The sequence below is a fragment of the Podarcis erhardii genome, assembly GCF_964252035.2.
Source record: "Podarcis erhardii genome assembly, chromosome: 12".
Taxonomy (NCBI): domain Eukaryota; kingdom Metazoa; phylum Chordata; class Lepidosauria; order Squamata; family Lacertidae; genus Podarcis; species Podarcis erhardii.
Window position 1 is genome coordinate 13295722 of NC_138513.1, and position 21261 is coordinate 13316982.

Here is a 21261-nt window from a genome sequence, read left to right on the forward strand (position 1 = left end):
AGTATGCTGGGACTAGATCAGGGCCAGATTTAGGTTTGATGAGGCCCTAAGCTACTGAAGGTAGTCATACCTCATGTTACGTTTGCTTCAGGTTGAGCGTTTTCAGGTTGCGTCCCGCGGCAACCCGGAAGTACTGGAAAGGGTTACTTCTGGCTTTCGCCGCTCGCGCATGCGCAGAACCGGCGAATCACGACCCACACACATGCAGGCGCAGGTTGCGTTCTGCTCATGTTGTGAACGGGCCTCCGGAATGGATCTCGTTTGCAACCAGAGGTACCACTGTAATGGGGCCCTTGGTATTTCCAGCTGTCCTTTGTCAACAACAAATTGTCCGTTTTTTGTGTTGAATATATGCTATATGGCAATTTATGGACCTAATAGGTATCCAAAGCCATTTGCACATGTTGCCATGCAAGCAGTCCATGCAGAATGTAGGCACCCTGTAAACAGAAATGAGCAAACCAGTGATATTTTAGGGAGCAGGCTAGCAGACAGGGCCTATTATTTACATCATAGGAGCCCACACAACACAAAACACTGTTGCTGTATGTAAGTTTTATTTAATTTGTTTTTTTATTTTATATTTTGGAAATGTACATCCAGTTTTTTCCCTTTAATTTTTTTTGGGGGGGGGCAAGAGAGTGGGGCCCTAAGCTATTGCTTGTTTAGCTTATACGTAAATCTGGCACCTTACTAAGGTGCCACTAGACTTCCCCCTCCCCCCAAAAAACCCTTCTTCTTCCCTCTGCTCTGCTCTCCGCGCGTTATTCTCCCTTCCACTCCACCTAAGCATCTTTACACCTCCGAGCCCAACGTCACTCGCAACCCGACGCAAGATCTACCTCCCGCCCCAGCCTGCGCGTCGCCATTGGCTCTTTCTTCCTGCCCGTCAAAGTGCCGACAAGCGGCTTTCTCCGGGGAGGAGGCGGGGCTGCTGCTGCTTGGCGTAGAGCTGTCACAGGAGGGAGAGAAGGGAAGGAAGAGTCTGTATCGTGTCGCCACTGCAGGCGGGGGGGACTCCTGCTTTGCGCCGCCCGGTTTGCACGCACAGCATCTCTCTCTGCCAGGTTTCATCGTTTCTCTTTCTCTTCCCGCCTCCCTCCTCCGCGTGATCTAGGAAGCAGCCAGGTCTATTATTCGTTCAAAATCCAAACTTTGCGCGTGGAGTCCGTGCACAGCCCTCCTCCGGCCGAGGGTGCCGTCCAGCAGCAGTCCGAGGCGCCGCGCTCCGCCTCGCCGAAGGAAGCAGCCGTCGCTTCGCCCAAGGAAGGAGCGAGACCCAAGGAAGGGGCGCCCCGCAAGGAAGCTCCTTCACCCACCGAAGGAGCCAGACCCAAGGAAGCCGCTTCGCCCAGGGAGGCTCGTTCCCCCAACGAAGGAGCCAGACCCAAGGAAGGCGCGCCAGTAAAGCAGGGCTCGGCGCCTGCGCTCCAGCAGCTCCTTTCCCCCGGCGACAGGGACAAAGCCGCCCGGGATCCCGCCCCGAAAGTCTTCATCCCTTCCTCCCACAGCATGCCGGACAAGAAGTTCTTCGAGAATCTCTCCGGAAAGGGGAAAGCCATCGGGGTGTTGACCAGCGGAGGCGATGCGCAAGGTAAGACAGTTACTCAGGATTTTATTTTTGTTGTTGGGGGGATTGGGTAATGCTATGCGCACTCCCCAACCCCACCGAAGGGGGGAGCTCATTGCCAGATGCCTCTAGGGGGTGGTTTAAGGAGCAGGGAACGACCTGAAAGGGGACTGGACGTGGTTTCCGTGCAGGGAGGGTTCAGCTGCGCACGCATGGCTCCGGGAAAGAAACTGGAAGCGTTACAGGTGGAAAGGGAGGGGTCCCTAAGAAGGCATAGGGTAGTGGACGTGAGAGGGCTGGGCCAGAAAGCAGTGGGGATTCATATATGCAGGAGCAAGGGTTGAAAGGGTTAACAGGTGAAGGTTGCAGGAATAAGCTTAGGTGGTGGAGGGATAAAGTAAAATGAAAGAGGGTACGCGCTGCGTAGCTAAAATTATATATATATTTCAGAAATATATATATATTTCTGCTGGTGGTAAAGTAGCTAAGAACTGAGCTGCAGTTTAACAGGAGAAAAACCCAAACCTTTTTTGCAAAGGTTGAGTTAAAAATGTTCTTGCAGTGAGAGTGAAATAGACTCGGGGGGTGGGGGATTGCTTCTGACATTCCTCCTCCCTCTCCCATCACATTCCCAAACGTGTGACCTTCCTCTTAAAGGACCAAGCACCGCCAGGCTCTCTGGGAACTCGGTTATCATTCAGATGAGGATGCCTTTCCCCTCTCTGGCAGGAGAGGGAAGACCAGAGGAGGGGGAAAGGCCGAGGGAGGCCTTTGTTGTTTGGGCTGGTTTTGGAAGTGAATGAGGGAAGAGGAAACCCACTGGGTGGTATTCAACTAACTTATTCATTTCAGAGCTGTTGAAACTAAGGGACCTAACTTAATCATGTTCATTGATGTCACTGGGTCAGCTTAGTCAAATACCACCATCTGTGGTATTTGGTTCTGCCAGACCTGATATCCTCAGGCTTTCCCTTCACTTTATATAACACATAATTGATCCGGAATAGACAAAGGGCTCTCCAAGACAGCCTTATATGGCTAAAAACAACAAGCCACTTGCTGGAAATAGTAGTGTGAGGAAATCGATTTTTAATTCTTAAGAATTTAACAGGCTGCTGGATGAGGCCCATCTAGTCCAGCATCCTGTTCTCACAGATGCCTGTAGAATACCAGCAAGCAGGACCTGAGCCCCCTCCCTTCCTGCGGTTTCCAGCAACTAACACGTTAATTCTGGACAGTTAATTCTGGATTCACTTCCTTCTGCATTCATACAACTTGAATCATGCACTGAGCCTTCAGAGGGCCAAGACAGTGGTGGTTAAGTAGACCTGACCATGTGCCCTAAGAGGAAGAAATGGCGATGGCGCGGTGGTGAACGTGCATGGGAATCACGCACGTGTCTAACGAGGGCCAGGATAGCACCCTGCGTCTCATTCATAACTTCCCCCAACAGTTGCAACCGGTGACTAATAGGGCTGCATGGGATTTCCAGGGGGTTGTAGAATCGCGTTGCAAAACGCCTGGCTCCTCCTTGGGCGGCAGCCAACTGGGGTTTTTTATTCGCCTGCTCCTGTTGGCATCTGTCTGTCTCGGGAGGCAGTGGAAGATTAACACCTCTGGAATTTGCAACACGATCAAGAGCCACAATTTCCGTTAAGGGCTGAACCGGCTCAAGATCACTCCCCTGCGACTAACTGAGTCGGTTGTTTCCGTTGAGATTCCTGCATTGTAGGGGGTTGGACTAGATGAGACTGCCCTGTGCAGCGGGTCTACTCAGAAGTAAAGCCCACCGACTTGATTGGAGGTTTCTAACCGGAGCTTGGATAGGCACCTGTCAGGCATGCTTTAGCTGTAATTCGTGCCTTGCAGCGGGGTTAGACTGGATGAGCCTTCGGGGTCCCTTCCAAGTCCACGATTCGGTGATTCGATTATTCTATGACTCCGCTTGCAGCTCGCGGCCCCCGCGTGCCCTTCTTCCCGGTATCCTCGGAGGCAGGGCTCTTCTGGCCGGCGCAGGCTCCGCCTCCAGTGTGTACGTGATCCTTTGCGAGTCGCTGCGGATTGTGCCTCGGTACGTCACGCTCGCATGTTGGAAGCATCGGCGGCACATCTTCTCCCCGTCTGCCTTGCTCCACCGGGAACGTTGCCCATCCATCAGTTAGTGGCTGGACCAGGGCTTGCTTTGAGACCGGGAGCTAAAGCCTGCGGGTTCTCCTTGAGTACACGCGAAGGAAAACCGTTCTCCTGAGAGTGTGCAGAGGGCAGTCGCCTCGCCAGTGCTGTGAAGCTAGCGTTCCAAGCGGAAGGTTCTTAAGTGGTATTATTAAGTTGCACAGAAGCAATTTCACTGTACTACTTGGGGTCAAATAATATTATTACCCCTCCCTCCTCCACGCCTTCTCTCTGCTTACTTAAGCTTTCATCATGTCATGCCGGCGGAAGAACGTGACTAGTTAGCAACCCGAGTAATCCACACTCAAGTGCTGCCTCTGGGAAGTAGGAGGAGGGCAAATCCTAGTTTTTCCAAGGAAATAAACAGCATCATTCGGAGGGCGAGCCCTGGCACTCATTCCAGCGTGACTGGGGCTTATATAATAAAGGCAACAGCGGCGGGGCGGGGGTGAGAGAGACGGAGAGGAAAAATACATTTTTGCCACAAGGCAGTCCATTGCTACATTTAAACCTTCTCCTGAAATTGTGTCTCGATTTGGTTACCTAAATGGCCCGTTGACAACTGTAGCATGTGAACAGAGGGAAGAAGAAAAGTTTGCATTGCAAAGGCTGTGGGCATCAGCCAAACCCTTTTGTTTTCTTCCAGGATCGGAAGAGCACGGGCTGAATCCAGCCTAAAGACTTGGAATGATTATTTTTTCTGGAGGGAGATTAAAGAGACCCCTCTGGGAAAAGTAGGGGTGTGTGTGTGTGTGTGTGTGTGTGTGTGTGTGTGTTTCTGTTTTATTAACCTGCCAGGGAAACAGAAACACAGGCAGGGTTCTGTATCCACATCCCGGAAGGAGAGAGTAAGCATGCACTGGTTGCCTTTGAGTCATAATCTTTCAAGGTCATTGAGACAAGGTGGAGCAAGTGCAACTTCTGACTAAAAGTTGCAACCTTGGAGGTTACAGAGGAAAGCTTATGCAAAGCAGCTCTTTAGATCCACTAGTTTTTCCTCGTTTGCTGGTCCTTCAGTGCCCAAACTTTTTCTTTAACAGGTTTTATAGTCGGAGATATGTCATTTGTACGCATCATTAATCGGAACTGGAAATTTGAATGCACATTCTTGTTCTGAAAGTCAACCGCTGGTTTAAGCTTCACATTTGCACATTTCTGTTATATCAAGTTTCTCCTTATTTGTTCCTGTATATTCATACAATCCTAGAATTTTAGTTTTGTATGTGTGTTGAACTAGACTGGAGAATACATACAGATATCACTACTTCATGTTTTAAAGCGAGGACTAAGAACGTTGTCATGAACACAATTACTTAGGAGTAAGTCTCGCTGACTTTGGCAGGACTCTCAATTATGGATGCATATGATTTGGGCTGCATATTTTCTAAGCTGCACACTGCTATGGCTCCTTTTCGGTAAAATAATTGCCAATGTCTTGTCTGAAAGTGAAGACAGTACGCTCATGATGTGAGAGACATTCCAAGGCTGCCTTTTCAGGCACCGCAAAAAAAGTATCTCAGGGCAGATTCCAGAATTGTACCAGCTCCTTATGGTATGCTCAGGGATATATTCACAGCGGATAGAAATCAGCATCATCATTCTGATGTCAGGCGACAAATGGAAAGGGTCTACCATTTGAAGTCCATTTGCGGTTTGGGTACAAACTCTTACACAAACACTCTACAAGAGATGTCTCAGTGCCCATCAACTGATCAGAGATGAGAGAGGTCCATTTGCAAACAGTTTATTATTGATAGGTAGCTCATATTGGGAATAGGGCAATATTTATGACAGCTGACATAAATACTGTGGTTGAGGATGAAATTTCTTTGTAATTCACCAACCACTAAAACCTACCTATACTAAAATGCCACTATTTCTGTTAAATCCACTGTATTTACTCCTGTATTTGTCCTGCTGAATTAAAGGGGACAGGTTGTTGTAAAAATTGGTAGTTCTGAATTGTAAGTTATTTTGCATTATCATGTCACACATCTAGTAGTTCCAGCCATCAAACAAACAGTATCCCTCTATAAACTCCTTCACAGCCAAAATAAAAGGCTCAGCATACTCATAAGCTGCTGCTAAAATCTGATGTCTGGGACTGTGCAGCAATGACTGAGCACTGTTAATGCTTGAAGATAGTTTTCTGTATATGAGAAGATAATTACATTATTGTAGATATAATTGAATTTCTATTACGGCAGTGAAGAAACCAAAGGTAATAAAATAAAGCCTTGCTTTCCATGGCCTCTCATTAGCCCTCTAACTAAAATACCATTCCTCTGTGTCTCTGCATATTCTCGTTGCCTGATTAGAAGTTTCAAGATTAAATTGAAAATGTGAACTGTGACAAAATTCTTAGGTTCTCTGAGAAGTAACAAGACATTTAAAAGTGTTGAGAGCTGACATTGGATTGGAGTTAATTGAATTTTGGTCCCATTGAAACCAGCCTGACCTTAGTCATACCTAATCCTGTTAATTTCAGTGGGAACAAAGACTAGATCCAACCCAAATGGTTTTGAGAATATGTTTGGTAAAAGGAGCCTGTAGAAACAACCATTTAAACATTATTTTTGCCTAACAATAAAATACAAACCGTGTTTCTCGCAGCTAAAGGTCAGAGCAATCTGAAAATAAAGAAACATTTCCATGTGATATATACAGAAATAGAAAGCAAATGTGCAAATAATGAGCCTTTTTAAGCACTTAAAGCAGGCACCCCCCACCTCGGCCCTCCAGATGTTTTGGGACTACAGTTCCCATCATCCCTGACCACTGGTCCTGTTAGCTAGGGATGATGGGAGTTGTAGTCCCAAAACATCTGGAGGACCGAGTTGGCGGATGCCTGATTTAAAGGATACCAGCATGTCTGCATTTCACCTCCCCACTACATGAGGTTGAGGTAAACGTACAATTATTTACCCAGTGCCAATGTTATGCTGTATCTCTGAAAATTTTACTTACCGTCTTGGCCCGAATATAAGCCGCATCCGAATATAAGCTGCACCTTTAAAATTAAAGGGGGGAAAAGAAATGACAATGCCCGAGGAGGAGCGGGGGCCGAGGGGGGCCAAGGAGGCAGCATCTTCACTCCACAGCCACGGGCAGCAGCGCTTCCAGAGGGTCAGCACCACCATGGTCCCCCAACGGGACGGGTGGAGAGAGGCGGTGGCTGGCATGACTCACGTGCCCCTTGGTGGGCTAAAACCAAGGCAGCACCTTGGGCTAGCGCCAGTCCCAGCACACCGGCTGCATCTCCTGTTCCTCCTCCTAGCAGACTTTCTTTCTTGCTCTTGCTCTCACTCTCACCTGCGCTCCTCCTTTCCTTCCTCCTCCTTGCCACCTTCTGGCTCCCTCTCAGGGATCTCCTTGCCATGCCGCCATCTTGGGAGCTGGCCCAGCCAAAACCAGGCAACATCCGGGGACAAGCCCACTCCAAGCCAATTTTTATAAGGTCGCAAATATAAGCCGTACGTTAACTTTTCACAGTCAGAATTTGGGGAATATTATTATTAATAAATTTATTACTTATACCCCGCCCATCAGGCTGGGTTTCCCCAGCCACTCTGGGCAGCTTACAAGAGGAGATTAAAAATATATTAAAACATCAGTCATTAAAAAAACTTCCCTGAACAGGGCTGCCTTCAGATGTCTTCTAAACGTCAGATAGTTGTTTATTCCTTTGACATCTGATGGGAGGAAAAAAAGTGCAGCTTATATTCAAGCCAATACAGTATTTTGTCAACTTACAGACTACTTACAATATATAAAAAACAAGTAGTTCGCAGTAAGGAGTCATTGACTCTAGAATACTAATAATGATTTATGCACATGGACCTATGTTTCTGAGTGTCTGTTAGCCACGATGGCAAGTGCCAACAAGACTGGAGTCAAAACAGCCACCCTGAGAAACAAGAGGAAAGCATCAGCATTCTCGCATTCTCTGGGAAACATCAAGGCTTTCAGAAATACAAAATATATTTTTCAGGAACTCAAACCCCCTCCTCCAAAGCAGGCCACTGACAACTGAGCATGTGTAGCAGGCACGGAATTTTGAAAAATAAAATAAAATTGGAAAGGGGAGATGTAGTTCACTTTGAACAGGGACCCTGAGGATCATCTAGCAATGCAGGAATACGCAGCTGTCCCATACAGTGGTACCTCAGGTTACATATGCTTCAGGTTACAGACACTTCAGGTTACAGACTCCACTAACCCAGAAATAGTGCTTCAGGTTAAGAACTTTGCTTCAGGATGAGAACAGAAATTGTGCTCCAGCGGCGCGGCAGCAGCAGGAGGCCTCATTAGCTAAAGTGGTGCTTCGGGTTAAGAACAGTTTCAGGTTAAGAACAGACCTCCAGAATGAATGAAGTACTTAACCCGAGGTAGCACTGTATAGGGAATGATCCTGCAACCATGGCATTATCAGCACTATGCTCTAACCGGCTGAACTATGCTGATGACAAACTATAGGACCATTACCTTTGTTTCCTGGTTGTGAACTTCTGGAGGCCTGTGGTTAGCTCTTGATGGACCTTTGGTCTGACCCAACAAATAGCACATTTAAATGATCCTGCATTTAGTATCTCTTGAGTTCCAGCCGGGTGATCCAACACAACGGTGCTTTATTTCTAAGCAGGAAGGTGTTAGGGCTTAAGCCATATCCCATGGCCTAGAAATCTTGTCCCTAGATTCATACGCATAGGAGTCAGCTGCAGTCACTCAGAAATGACACCCTGGTTTTCTGCTGCAGGTCCTCCATGGCTAAGCAGCGGAATAGAGAATAGGGCCTGGTAACTAAACTATAGCTCAGAAATAATAAGGGAGGGGAAATCAAGTTGCAAGGAAACAACTCGAAGATCTGTCCGGACACCTTCATTTTAGTTGAAAATGACATGTTACCTAACAAGAGCAATCAGCAGCTGAGCTTCATTAATATAGAAGGCATGCAAGGGGGGGCGGCCATTAACCTACCTATTCCGTTTTACTTTTCTAATTTGGGAGAAAGCTTATTATAGAAAAGGATTACCAGACAAATTCATTAAAGTGAGGACACTACTTACTAAGAAAGGCAGATTTTGGGTTCCCTTTGGGAAATATAAATTATGCAGCTTTAATCATGGTTTATGAGATTATCATGGCTGTAGGATATCTGATACTATTTTTATTGAAATACAGCATGGCTTTGGTTAAAGCACCTTATTAGTTCTGTTCAAAATGAAACAATAAGTGTTGCGTCATTTTATTGGAGACCTGCAGGTACTGTCCGAGAGGTCCAGCATCACATCATCAGGCATGGCTGGGCTTTTCCTTCTCTCCTCCTTTTGCAGCCTTCACAGTCTCAGTCTTCTCTGGAAAATTCCTCAACCTGCTGGAGCAGACTTTGGGGGGTGGGGTAGGAACTGTGGCATTGGGGCAGAGGAGAGGAAGGGAAAGCCCCATACATGCTAGTGGAAGTCTGTTGTACAAGTGGGATCCTGCAAGTGGATATAATCCAGTACTATGGTGCATCATGCTGTTGCATTATGCAATATGGGTGATCCTTTCTTTTGACTTTGGTGTGGGCTGATTATTGATAGATAATGAGCATCAATGAGCTGTTGATTATTTTGAGCTGCTGAAATTTGAATCATCACCATCGATCAGGATAGAGGCTGAAACCGTTTTGTCTGAAATGGTTTGCACCAGAAGGGCTAGACATCAGCCGGTTTAAAATTTGATTTGGAGAGAATTGATCTGTATTCTTGTGAATAGGGTGATACCGCTGAATTCAGTGCTGTATTTTCTCCTACACCCACACAGTGAGCACTCAGAATAAAGGCTGCACTTGACTTCCCTGGGGTTGGAGGCAACATGAAACTGCATAATCCAAGCTGTCTGGATAACAATCAGATCAGATTCAAATTACTACAATTGAGGGTTCAGGAAGAGGACTAGGGAAGAATGCATCCACACTAGGCCACAGACAACAAAGAACGCTGTGGTGTCTTCAAGACTATCAAATTTGTTGTTATTGCATGGGCTTTTGTGGACTGGGGCCCAATTAGCTGCTGTGGCAAAATTATCCTAAGACTTAATAATGTCATCTACAACATCAGGGATTCTTTCACTTGTCCATTTTCCAGGGTGATTTGTGCTATGCTATCATCTGCCCAAGGGACGCGGGTGGCGCTGTGGGTAAAACCTCAGCGCCTAGGACTTGCCGATCACATGGTCGGCGGTTCGAATCCCCACAGCGGGGTGCGCTCCCATTGTTCGGTCCCAGCGCCTGCCAACCTAGCAGTTCAAAAGCACCTCCGGGTGCAAGTAGATAAATAGGGACCGCTTACCAGTGCGAAGGTAAACGGCGTTCCGTGTGCTGCGCTGGCTCACCAGATGCAGCTTCGTCATGCTGGCCACGTGACCCGGAAGTGTCTGCAGACAGCGCTGGCTCCCGGCCTATAGAGTGAGATGAGCGCACAACCCTAGAGTCTGGCAAGACTGGCCCGTACGGGCAGGGGTACCTTTACCTTTACCTTTATCATCTGCCCACAAGGGATGCGGGTGGCGCTGTGGGTTAAACTACAGAGCCTAGGACTTGCCGATCAGAAGGTCGGCAGTTCGAATCTGAATGCTGGCCACATGACCCGGAAGCTGTACGCTGGCTCCCTCGGCCAATAAAGCGAGATGAGCGCCGCAACCCCAGAGTCGGTCACGACATTCTCTTGTGGCGCCTATAACCTAGGATTAAGGTGCCATTTAGTTTCTGCTTTCACATCTCAGTTTCTAACACTGAGCCAGATAGGTCAGTCTCTATGCAAAACAATGAATGGACATCGATTTCAGAAATGACAGTATCTATAACCCAGTGGCAGAATGTTTCAGTGTCTCAAGACACTTTCTAACTGATCTTAATTCAGGCGGCTGTTTTGCAATGAAGGAATTCACATGGAAGAATACAGCATGAAACAGCTGAAACACAATTTATCAATAAGTTCAGTGCCATCACTTGTGGGTTAAATACGGACATAGGATTTTTAACACACAACATGTGTTAATATTACCAATGCCTGGACATCTGTGCTATCTATAACTGTAGCTTGTGATTAGCTCCATGCCCAACTGCAGGTGTTAATTCACTCAGCAATGCTGAGGTTGATTGCATTATCACCAATCTGCCTCTGTAAAAGGTTAAAGGTGTGTTTATTTAACATACACTTAAATTCTAGTTAACACTGACTTCAATCCATCTCATTGCAAGGTGAAAGCGAAAGGTGAAATGCATGAAGCGAAATCTTAGGTATACAAAACAGAATATTGACAAAGTAGACTTAAGTTCATGAAAGCTTATGTTAGGGGTAGTGAGGATTTTGCCTTTCAGGTGTTGTTGCAGTGCAGCAGTGCCTTGTGAATACCACATTGGCTAACCTTGGCATATGCCATAAAATTTAGCTAGTTCTTAAGGTACCCCAATATTATTTTGTGGGTTTCTTGAGGGGGGTGACTGCAAGGGTTCCCCTCTGAAAATTTTTACTAGGTCGTGATTTTCAAATCCAGATGTCAATAGCGGCTTGGGAGATGACCCTCCTAAGCTCCGATGACTATCAAGATCCAAAAACTCCCAAGGCATTTGCAACTCAGGAATAAGTAACCTAGGTTCTGACTGTAGTCTTTGGCAGAGTGAGTATTTTCTGGCAAATTTCTCTGGAATTTTGATGAGGCTGGCTGTTGAAGCAGAACAATAGTCAGACAATTTCCCCTCTCTTCATTTAGCACTGAGAGTGCAAGCGGGCCGTTAACAAATACAAACACAAAGCTATCTTATAACGAGTCAGGTATTTCCAACTGATGCCTGGAGCTTCCTTCATGTGAGACACGAACTTTACAACTGAACTGTAATCCCACCAAAGGAGGCATATGCTGGCTGCTCCCTGATATCTCTGTTTCAGGCCACATGTGGTTACTCCTCTCTGGTCAACTCACTGATTCTCAGTGGATTTTAGAATAATTGAATGTGTACTAGTTGTGTACTTGTGCTGAAGGCACAGAACCATTTGCTCCCCAGATTATGTGAGAGAATTGTTGCAAGAATAGTCTTGCCATGGCACATGCTGAAGTTTAGATCTGCTCACACATGTCCAGTTGATCATGGCATTTAAATAGTCATAATTTTAGGGTTCTCTACATGTACCAAATGACTCAGGGAAGGGAGGCAACTGACTCATATACTTCTGTCTGCGTCTGTCTGACCCCACATTCTGTCTGACCCCACATTCTCTGTAAACTTGTGTGATGGGCACTGTGTGCTGCTGAACATACTGCCTTGCCAGGGCACAAGGGGCATTTGTCCTTCACAAGCTGGTATTGGATTCTTGAAGATCTATTTTCCACTGCTGTGGGCCTGTGCTCCCAAGCCATGAATGATCTTCAGTGCATAAGATACCTTCAGGCAATTAAAACCACAGTTGAATGTTCAGGAAGGTGAATGGATCCAGCTACCTATTTGGCAATAGCACGTTACTGTCATACAGGCAGTCAGGCCATGTTAATGTTCATCATCAGTGATGGGATTAGGTATTTGGGTCATCTTGTTCACTGGTTTGCACAACTGGTTCCAATGATGCCATTGGTGCATCTTTGGAGCCTTGTGAGTGGGTCATCAAGTTGCTGGAAAAGGATGTTGATCCAGGGAAGTGGACAGGAAAAAGTTTTCATTTGGAGCAGGGGGTTACAATTCTCTTTACAGACCCATTTGTAAAAAAGTTTGGGAGCCACTAGCCTATGTTTGTCTTATGCTTTGTAAAACAAGAAGCTTTTAAAGTATTGAACCCTAGTTTGTGGAACAAGGATATTAGCAACTAATTTATGGTAGCTTGCACAGACTTTTGTTATGAATCAGTGAAACTTCCAAACAAAGAAAGCTTTTATGAACCTAACTGGGTCTGTAACATCCACACAGTAAGGATGGAGTTTGGAGTGGTGTTCTGGAATACTGCCAGACAGAAATACTTTTTCTTAAGATAACTAAGTGGGGAGGATTTTGGTGTAGATTTGACAGTATGACCATTGCTGCTAGCTCCGTCATCTACATCATTCCACTTCCCAATTTAGATCCCTTTGTTTTCCATTTACAAATTCCTTGATACGTAACCCTCATACCCAGTAGGGTAATCCTGCACTCCACCACTTAGAGATTACTGTGTGCTATACAGGGCAAATTAAAGCACATCACAGATATTGGAAATTCTTCATTGTGACTTATTGCAATATCATTATACTGCCTTACACTTACCCTTCAATTTGTCCTTAAAGGAAATTGCTGTTCTTGGAAATTTGCTGTCAGGACTACTCAAACCCAAATTCTGCAGAGCTCTGTGGTTCACAGTTGAGCCCTGGGGTTATTCAGCAAACACATGGTGACTTGTCACACCACACGCAGAACATTTTGCAGTTTACTGTAGAAAATAGGACAATGTTGGAGGAGATCTAGTTATTTTGTTCGTATCTTGCCTTGCCCCATGGAGCTCAGGGTGATTGATGTACACGAAGAATTCAACTATTGGTTGAAATAGTTCAGGTGAGAGGTAGTAATTGGCTTAGGGTCATCCAATGAGCTTCATGGTCAAGTAGGGAATTGTCTCTCTTCTATCTCTGTCCATGCTGGCACTGTGCAGGCCCGGCAGTGTGATGGCTTCCTGTTGGTTGTGATTGGTCTTTGGGACATCCTGGAATTTTGCATCAACAAATGTTCAACCATTCCTTGATGCCGTGTGAATTTCATGGGGATACTGCATATTTCTACATGGGCTTCCTGTGCCGGTCAACTGCAGTGCATTGCTTCAAGCATTCATTAATCTCTCTATATATGTCAACAAAGCGTATAATTACAATACACAGTGTCCTTTCTCCAGACACAATCAGAATTAGTTTTGTAACGTGCCTTTTCATGCTAAAAATTACAGTTTGTTTATCGTTAAAGACACTTCAAGTTACTGTTTGTTTGGTAACAAGGTTAAACTTGCCTCTCTTTGCTTTCTCCTTTCCAGGTATGAATGCAGCAGTCCGTGCGGTAGTGCGTATGGGAATTTATGTTGAAGCAAAAGTATACTTTATCTATGAGGTTGGTGTTCACATTTGTTATATGTATGCCCCCATGGTCCATCTTTTGGTCTATGCAGAGAGAGAGCGAGAACACTCCTTTGGAAAGTGCGGAATGACAAGGGGAAAAGCAGGGACAAACTGGGAAATGCAGCCATTGTCTCTCAGTACTACATGCTTGACTGAAAGTATAGGAAATAAAAAAAGGTAGGAATGAGAAAAATACGGCGACACAGAGAGGGCAAGTAAGGATTTCCCCCCTAATTTTATTCTCCTCTGCTCCACACCTTTGCTCCCCCCCCCCTTGATCCAACTAAGGAGGTCCACACATGGAAGCAGCCTTCTCTCTGTGTGACACTTGCTCGATCTGAAGCCAGGAGCCTAAACTGGATGTGCATGTTGGTGCTGTCTGTCCATGCCACATAAATTTATTTATTACTCTTTTTCATAATCTTATAAACTGCTTCACTGCCTGAAGCCACCAAAGTGGTTTACAGTGAGATAAAAACGAGCTAAAGTACAAAAATACGAGTTCTAAAGGCAATGAAAAAAGGCATACAATTATTATTCCATTAATGACTGGGTTACAGCTCAGTGGAAGCCTTTTTAAATGAAAAGGTATCTCCTGTAGGTACCTAAATATCATGACCTGTCTAATATCAGCACCTGTCTAACTTGAACTGGTAACTGAGGCTGGACCTGCAACACTAAAAGCCCAATTCCGAGTACAAACAAAACACCTCTGGGGCATGTGGTACTCTTTCTCGATCCAGCTCTGTTACTGGAGGCTGAGGTAGTCTCAGTGGCCAGAAACACCTTTTAGTAGCTGTTTAATAATATTTGGCCTCCCAGCCCATGTCTCTCACTTGAGATGTAATGACAACCACACAAATAATGGTTCTGCTCCCTACTCCCCACTGCAGCTCTCACCCTATGAAGGTTTTCTTCTAGTATGTTCTCACCCTGTGGGATGCACACCGCTTTCTTTCTCCTTTGTGACAAGACTTGTACATCCTCTGCTATGTCAGGCAACATATACCGTATTTTTTGCCCCATAGGGCACACCTAGTTTTTTTGGGGGGGAATAAAGAAAAAAAATTATTTCCCCGCCCCCAGGCACGGGGCTGGGGCGGGGGAAGCCCGAGCTTCCCCCGACCCCAGCCCCCAGAACAGGCTGCTATCCGCAAGCCTAGGGAGCCCGGCGGGAAGTCGCGCCGGGCTCCCAAGGGTTGCGGAGAGCTGCCCGAAGCCTGGAGCAAGCTCCGCTGTGCTCCCCAGGTTTCGGGCTGCAGGCTGCTGTCTGCAAGCCTTGGGAGCCCAGCGGGAACTCCCGCGGGCTCCCAAGGCTTGCGGATAGCTTCCTGCGCACCGACCCCTCTCACTCTCCATGCTTCAGCGAAAGCCTGCATTCGCCCCATAGGACGCACACACATTTCCCCTTCATTTTTGGAGGGGGGGGAAGTGCGTCCTATAGGGTGAAAAATACTGAGCCCACAGCAAAAGTAACATCAATGAACAAACCTCACAGGCAAAGAACACCAGTAGCAGGGGGATGGCACTTCAGTGACAATCGGAAGTATTGGTGTTGCCCCTCTGAAGTGACCCACAAGTGCACCATAACATGGCTTAATTTAAAGTAATAAGGGCTTCTCTCCACCAGTGAGAAACTTGGCCACAGGTTTTCTGGCTCAAACATCACTGCTGCCTATGCAGCTGACATTCAGGCAGCCCAACCAACACAAGGCTAGTGGTTTATGAGGCAGCAAGGAGGGCAGATGACGTTATTTACCGCTCTGATGTGCCATGTAGCCTGCTGCCAGCAAGAACAGATTTGCACTTGAGTGTGCATTTCTATGAACATGTGCATTTAGGTGTGCATTCAGTCGAAAGCCATGCAATGTGGATTACTGATACCTGTACACCCCACACTCCTTTCAACTTCAAGGGGAAATCTCTTGTGATGTGGAAGGTAGACTTTGTTTTGTTTTGTTAACTAACTTTGGTGATGGTGTCTATAGGAACTTAAGGGTAGAATATACATTGGAAAATTTCCCTCTGCCCAAGTTCATGAAGCTCAATTGCTGGCCCTAAGACTTCATTCTGCATATCCATCCAAGTTGTTTTTATAGTGGGTGGTATCCTTATTGTAGGACATAATATATATTTGAATCTATGCATGCTGAACGTTCATTGGACTTCTTCCAAAGGCATACAAAGAGCCTATTGTCCTTAAGTTTATAAGCTAATAAAGTATTCAGCTCTTGATAAAGTTGCATCTGAATTGATGTGATTGTAGAGATTAAAAGTGCATTAGGAAGTGTTTTTATACGGAAGAGTATTTTCCTCCGTCTGGCTCTTTGTCTTTGCTGGCCCATGCCTGTCTACTTCCATAACTTGTGAGTCGAGGAACTGTAAAACATATGAATATGCAGGCAAGCGGAACTCGGTGCACCACAATCCTTTGTAGTATTGCCACAGCAACTAACCAAGTATTTGTGTGTCATGCCAGCGCTGGAAGTTCCTGTTTTACTGTTTTACTGAAAAGTATTTTGCCACCTTGCTTGAAAGAAGCTGGGTGCTTTTATGGTTGGAAAGATTTTTCTTTCCCTTATCTCTGCAAAGAGTTATCTCAAATCTGCCCTCTTATAGTGCTGGCTGACTTGGGGGCGGGGGGGTCACATTCTGAACTGAGCACTTGCTCTCCACAGAATCTCTGAGCTGAGGTTCAGGCAAAGGGCCTCTTAAGCCCCACAGGCCCCTCTGATGACCCACATTACATTTAGCATGAGATACATACTAAAGAAAATCTCTCTAGCTATTCACCCTGGAGGAGAGTGTTAAACAGCCCTTTGCCTGTCTCTTTGCTCAAGTGGCAAAAAGCAACTGATACAGGAATATGGAGACTATACAAGTGGGCAGATCGAGTCACTCATGGTTTTTCCCTGGCATGATTTCATTGGTGTTCTGGATGCAATCTTCCTTTTCTGTATGCCATGCATTTGGAGTGCTGCCTTTTTTTTGTTCATGCAGAAAACTTATTCTGTAATGGAAGTTATTTCAGGCCATTAACATTCTTTTAAGCAAATGCTTCAAAAAGACTCTTAAAACATCTTAGTAGTTAAAAGATAATTTCCTAAGTTTATGAAAAGATAAACCTCATGGTAGAGCACCCATTTTGCAGGCAGGAGTGCCCAGGTTCAGTTTCTGACATCTCTAGGTAAAGCTAGTCAGACAACTAGATGCTGCTACTCCATGTAGCCTGTAGACTGTATAGATATACCATTAGCTGACTTGGACAAGGCAGCATAATAGCTTCATATCCGTAATTAACCTAACTATGCTCTGGGACTATTTCCTCTTTAGTTCCAAAGGTCAAAGGAAAAACTTGGGAGGTAATAGCTAACTCCTGCTTGCTTCCAGTGTTTTGACCTTTGAAGGGTTTGACTTTTGAAGGTGGGAAGGTTGGCAAATGTTTGATACCTTTTTAAAAGTTTAATTTGACTAATAGCACAGCTTACTCCAAAGTAAGTCTCACTGATTTCAGTGGGTCTTACTCCCTGCTACATAGAATTGCAGCCTATTTGTGTTTAGGATAATTGTACCCTGATTAGAGAGCCAAGTTGTGGAGTTCCGGGTCTTCCATTGATGTGCTACAGAGTTGTAGTTCCTAGTATCTTTATTCTGCTTCTTTTTTTATCCCATTTCCTCCCAGTGAGAGTTTTATTTGTTCAGTGAAGTATTTATGCGTTGAGGTCGTGGGGAAAAGTAGCCCCCATGTCAGCACTGCCACCGTTTTGTGTCAGCTGTGCATTCCAAGCTGTGATAACCTGGAAGTTGTGCTGACTGTAACTTAGCAAAGGCAGAAATGCAAACTGGCTGCGGACAAGTTGTGGGGTGGTTTGTCTTCAATATCCCTTTCTGTTTAAACACACAAGTGCCTATCAGAAAACTAACTTTTCTCTAAGTGTCTCCTGGAATGACGGAAGTGTTTGGTGAGTAAACCTTTTGTGTTAGTGATGATGAATAGACTGGGATTCCATCTAGGCATAAAATAATCTAGTAAAAACACCTTGAACTATTTATTTTGATACCACTTTTCTGGTGAATCTTACAAATCTTACCAACCCCCCCCCCCGAAAGTATTAAAAGTATATGATAAAACAACTTTAATTTATTTTTATTTTAACTTTCTGGTAGCTACATGACAGCCAGCAGTGGGTGAGGATCCAGAGGAATGGAGTTATAGATGTGATCTTTGTAGGTAAAGGGAAAAAAAGATAAAGGACCCCTGGACAGTTAAGTCCAGTCAAAGACGACTATGGGGTTGCGGCACTAATCTTGCTTTCAGGCCGGCGTTTGTCCACAAACAGCTTTCCGGGTCTTGTGGCCAGCATGACTAAACCGCTTCTGATGCACGGAGGACCGTGACGGAAGCCAGAGCGCACGGAAACGCCATTTACCTTCCCCCCGGAGTGGTACCTATTTATCTACTTGCACTGGTATGCTTTCAAACTGCTAGGTTGGCAGGAGCCGGGACAGAGCAACGGGAGCTCACCCCGTCGTGGGAATCCGAACCACTGACCTTCCGATTGGCAAGCCCAAGAGGCTCAGTTGGCAATGCTCCAGCCATATGAAAGCCAGAGGTTTCCACTCACACAGCCACATTCAGGCAAAAGCACTTCTGTAGAGCTCAGAGCAAGATTAGTAAGGGGTATGCCCTTGGAAGAATCTAGAGGGCTACATAGAGTATTGCATTTACCTCCACCCCAGATTCCCTACACTGTGGTAAGGTTTCAGGGTACAATGTTTATGAGGAGAAATTATAAGTATTGCTCATTAATATGGATGAGCACGTTATTGAGTGGCTAATAGTCTCTAGGTATAAATCAAGAGAAATTAGATATCTTGGAATTTGTCAGATTATGCCTTTATTACGCATAATATTTTTCAAGTATATGAGAAAGCAACATTAGATAAGAAAAAGTGGGCCACTTTAGCTCAGCATGTGTGTGTGTGTTGTGATATATTCAAGAAGAAAAGGATGATGAATATATTTAGACTGCAGCAGTTAGCTTGTCCTAAATGAGAAGTTTAATACACTGTTTAATCTCACAATGGATCAGGATTTACTATAGAATAGATTTAATTCAAACACATTCAGCACCATCTATTATCGGGGGGCAAGATGGCGACGAAGGTAGCAGCCTAGTTAACCTCGTCTGCTTTTAGATATAGTTTTAAGTAGTTTTAAGTAGTTTTTTCAAACCCTTTGGGGGTTTATCTTTTATCTTATCTTTTAATTGTAATGAGTTAGTGGCTGCGTCATCTCCTCAACACTGCCTTCGCTTTTCTTAGCATTAGCGTTTTTATTGTTTTATTGTTTTATCACCGGACTCGAGCTTTAGTCTTGCTGCCTTGCCGCACCCCCCGCCGTACTTTGGTGCTGTGGAGCTGAGTAATCTCTTGAAACGAGTGAGAGGGGAAGGAAAAGAGGTCTGGCCTGACTCCCCTGCCGTGAAGGGACCCCGTCACTGAGAAAGAAAAAACTCAAGGTGGGTGATCGGAAACACCGTAAAATGGGGTTGAAACAAGTCCCCGTTCGAGTCCTGCCGGAATGAGTAAGAGCGTCTTCAGCAAATTAGGCTGATAAGAGGCGCAGCTTGAAAACCCCCCCAGCTTCTATCAGCTTCTATCAGTAAAAGGACACTGGGAGCCGACGGAAGAACTCTCAAGCTTTCCTCCCTTCCTTCCCTATCCAGCCCCAGCAAAGCCCTTCTTGTTATCTTAATGTCCGGAGGGTTTACTCCCCACGCCGCCACTCTCCTCAAGTCTGTCCGATAATAAGGAAAACGGGTGACAGCTAATTTATTGCCAACTCCGTGTTATGCTCTGAACTATAAGCTATCAAATTACAAACAGCCACCCCAAATCTTGCCTCAATTTGGACTTTAGTCTACAGCTGGGTGGAGTTTTTGACTTCCTAAGAGACATAGTTTCTGAAACAGGAAGAATAACCCCTGACTGGTAACAAAGATTTACAAATGGTACTTACTAGAAAGAAACGTAAGGACCTGGGGATAGCAACAAGTCCATTGTTCCAGGAGTGTTATGAGAAACAGAGTAAAATCACGCAATACTTTTCACATACAAGGGACAACGAGAATGGAAATGGAAATGAGCAAAAGATGGCTGAGATGATTGAGTTGAAGCAGGATGAGGCCCTTCTTTTTTCCTCTGCTGCTCAAGATCACTCAACCTTCTCTAGAGGAATACAGGACTCGGAGAATAACAACCAAAATAGAAATACAATGAGCCTGGCCCATGAAATAGTCCTGGCTGAGATATTATCCTCAGAGTTACAGGAAGAAACCCGAAACTCCCAGAAAACCCAGACTTCATCTATGGGCTCCCAGACGGAAAACAATGACTGCTATCCTCAGGACTGGCTGCTCTCTATAAATCTGGATCTGGCAGCTATGAAAAAATATTTAACAATAACAAATGGGCTGCTCCTGACACTAGTGGAAAATTATTCCCTCCAAGCTAAAGGCTCAGAATCTCATGGTGCTGACCCACCAACCATCCCTCAAGTGTCAGAATATACAAAGCAACCAGCAACCAGCAAGTGCACACAAGGATCATCAGTGGAAAATCATTTACACCAAGGAAAGGACATAGGGTTGTATGTCTCTGTCCCCAAAACTGAATCTCCTACCCAAGTAAATCAAAAGAAGCGAGGTATCAGTAAGAGATCCCATAAGAAGAAAGCTGAAACTAAAAAGAAAAGTAAGAACATAAAAACTACAAGGAAATCGGTCATAAACCGACGTGCATGTAAAGTATGTTGGAAAAGACTATATAAGCTGATTCCAACAAAATCAAAAACAAACTCTAACAAACCTGCTACACACGGCAGCAGAGAGAACAACAGTGTGGATCCAGGAAAAAAGATCCAGCTGAAGTCCTTGAAAGAAACACCATTGCTGCCTAACAAAACAAGTGAGGAAACGGAATCACTACCCGGGTGCTCTATGCTGAAACCTCAAGGACCCATAAATATTAAAGAAGACTCACCCCATACCATTGATTATGGCAGATCTCAAGATGAGCCAGTAGCAGGGCAAGATCTGTCCCAGGATAAAGGATGGAAACTGATACTGGCAGATAGGAAGTTGGCTTTTCTAAACTACCCGAAGCCAAAGGGCTTCCTCACACAGAAAGAACGCTCGGTGCATTTTGTGAATACTTTAGATGATATGCTGCCAGGGAAAATAAAATTAAATGACATTATCTCAGTAGATTTCATATTCTACAATGGATACTCTCTGCGAGTGATTGCCTCCTTCAAAGATCAAAACTTGGCTAAATATATATATAGATCAAGACATTTGCTGTTAAAGAAAAGGATAACGGTAACAAGATATTTTGAAAACAGCACA

The 21261-nt window shown here is 45.2% G+C and overlaps 1 protein-coding gene across 3 annotated transcripts in view; it reads left to right on the forward strand.

The window, feature by feature from the left end:
* The window catches only part of PFKP (phosphofructokinase, platelet), a 67571-nt gene that overhangs the window by 3981 nt on the left and 42329 nt on the right, over window positions 1–21261 (forward strand). For all 3 annotated transcript variants that reach the window (XM_081834247.1, XM_081834245.1, XM_081834246.1), the window contains exons 2-3: window positions 1118–1594; window positions 13771–13844. In XM_081834247.1, coding sequence (XP_081690373.1) covers window positions 1118–1594; window positions 13771–13844 — 551 coding nt within the window. The remainder of the gene's footprint in view (window positions 1–1117; window positions 1595–13770; window positions 13845–21261) is intronic.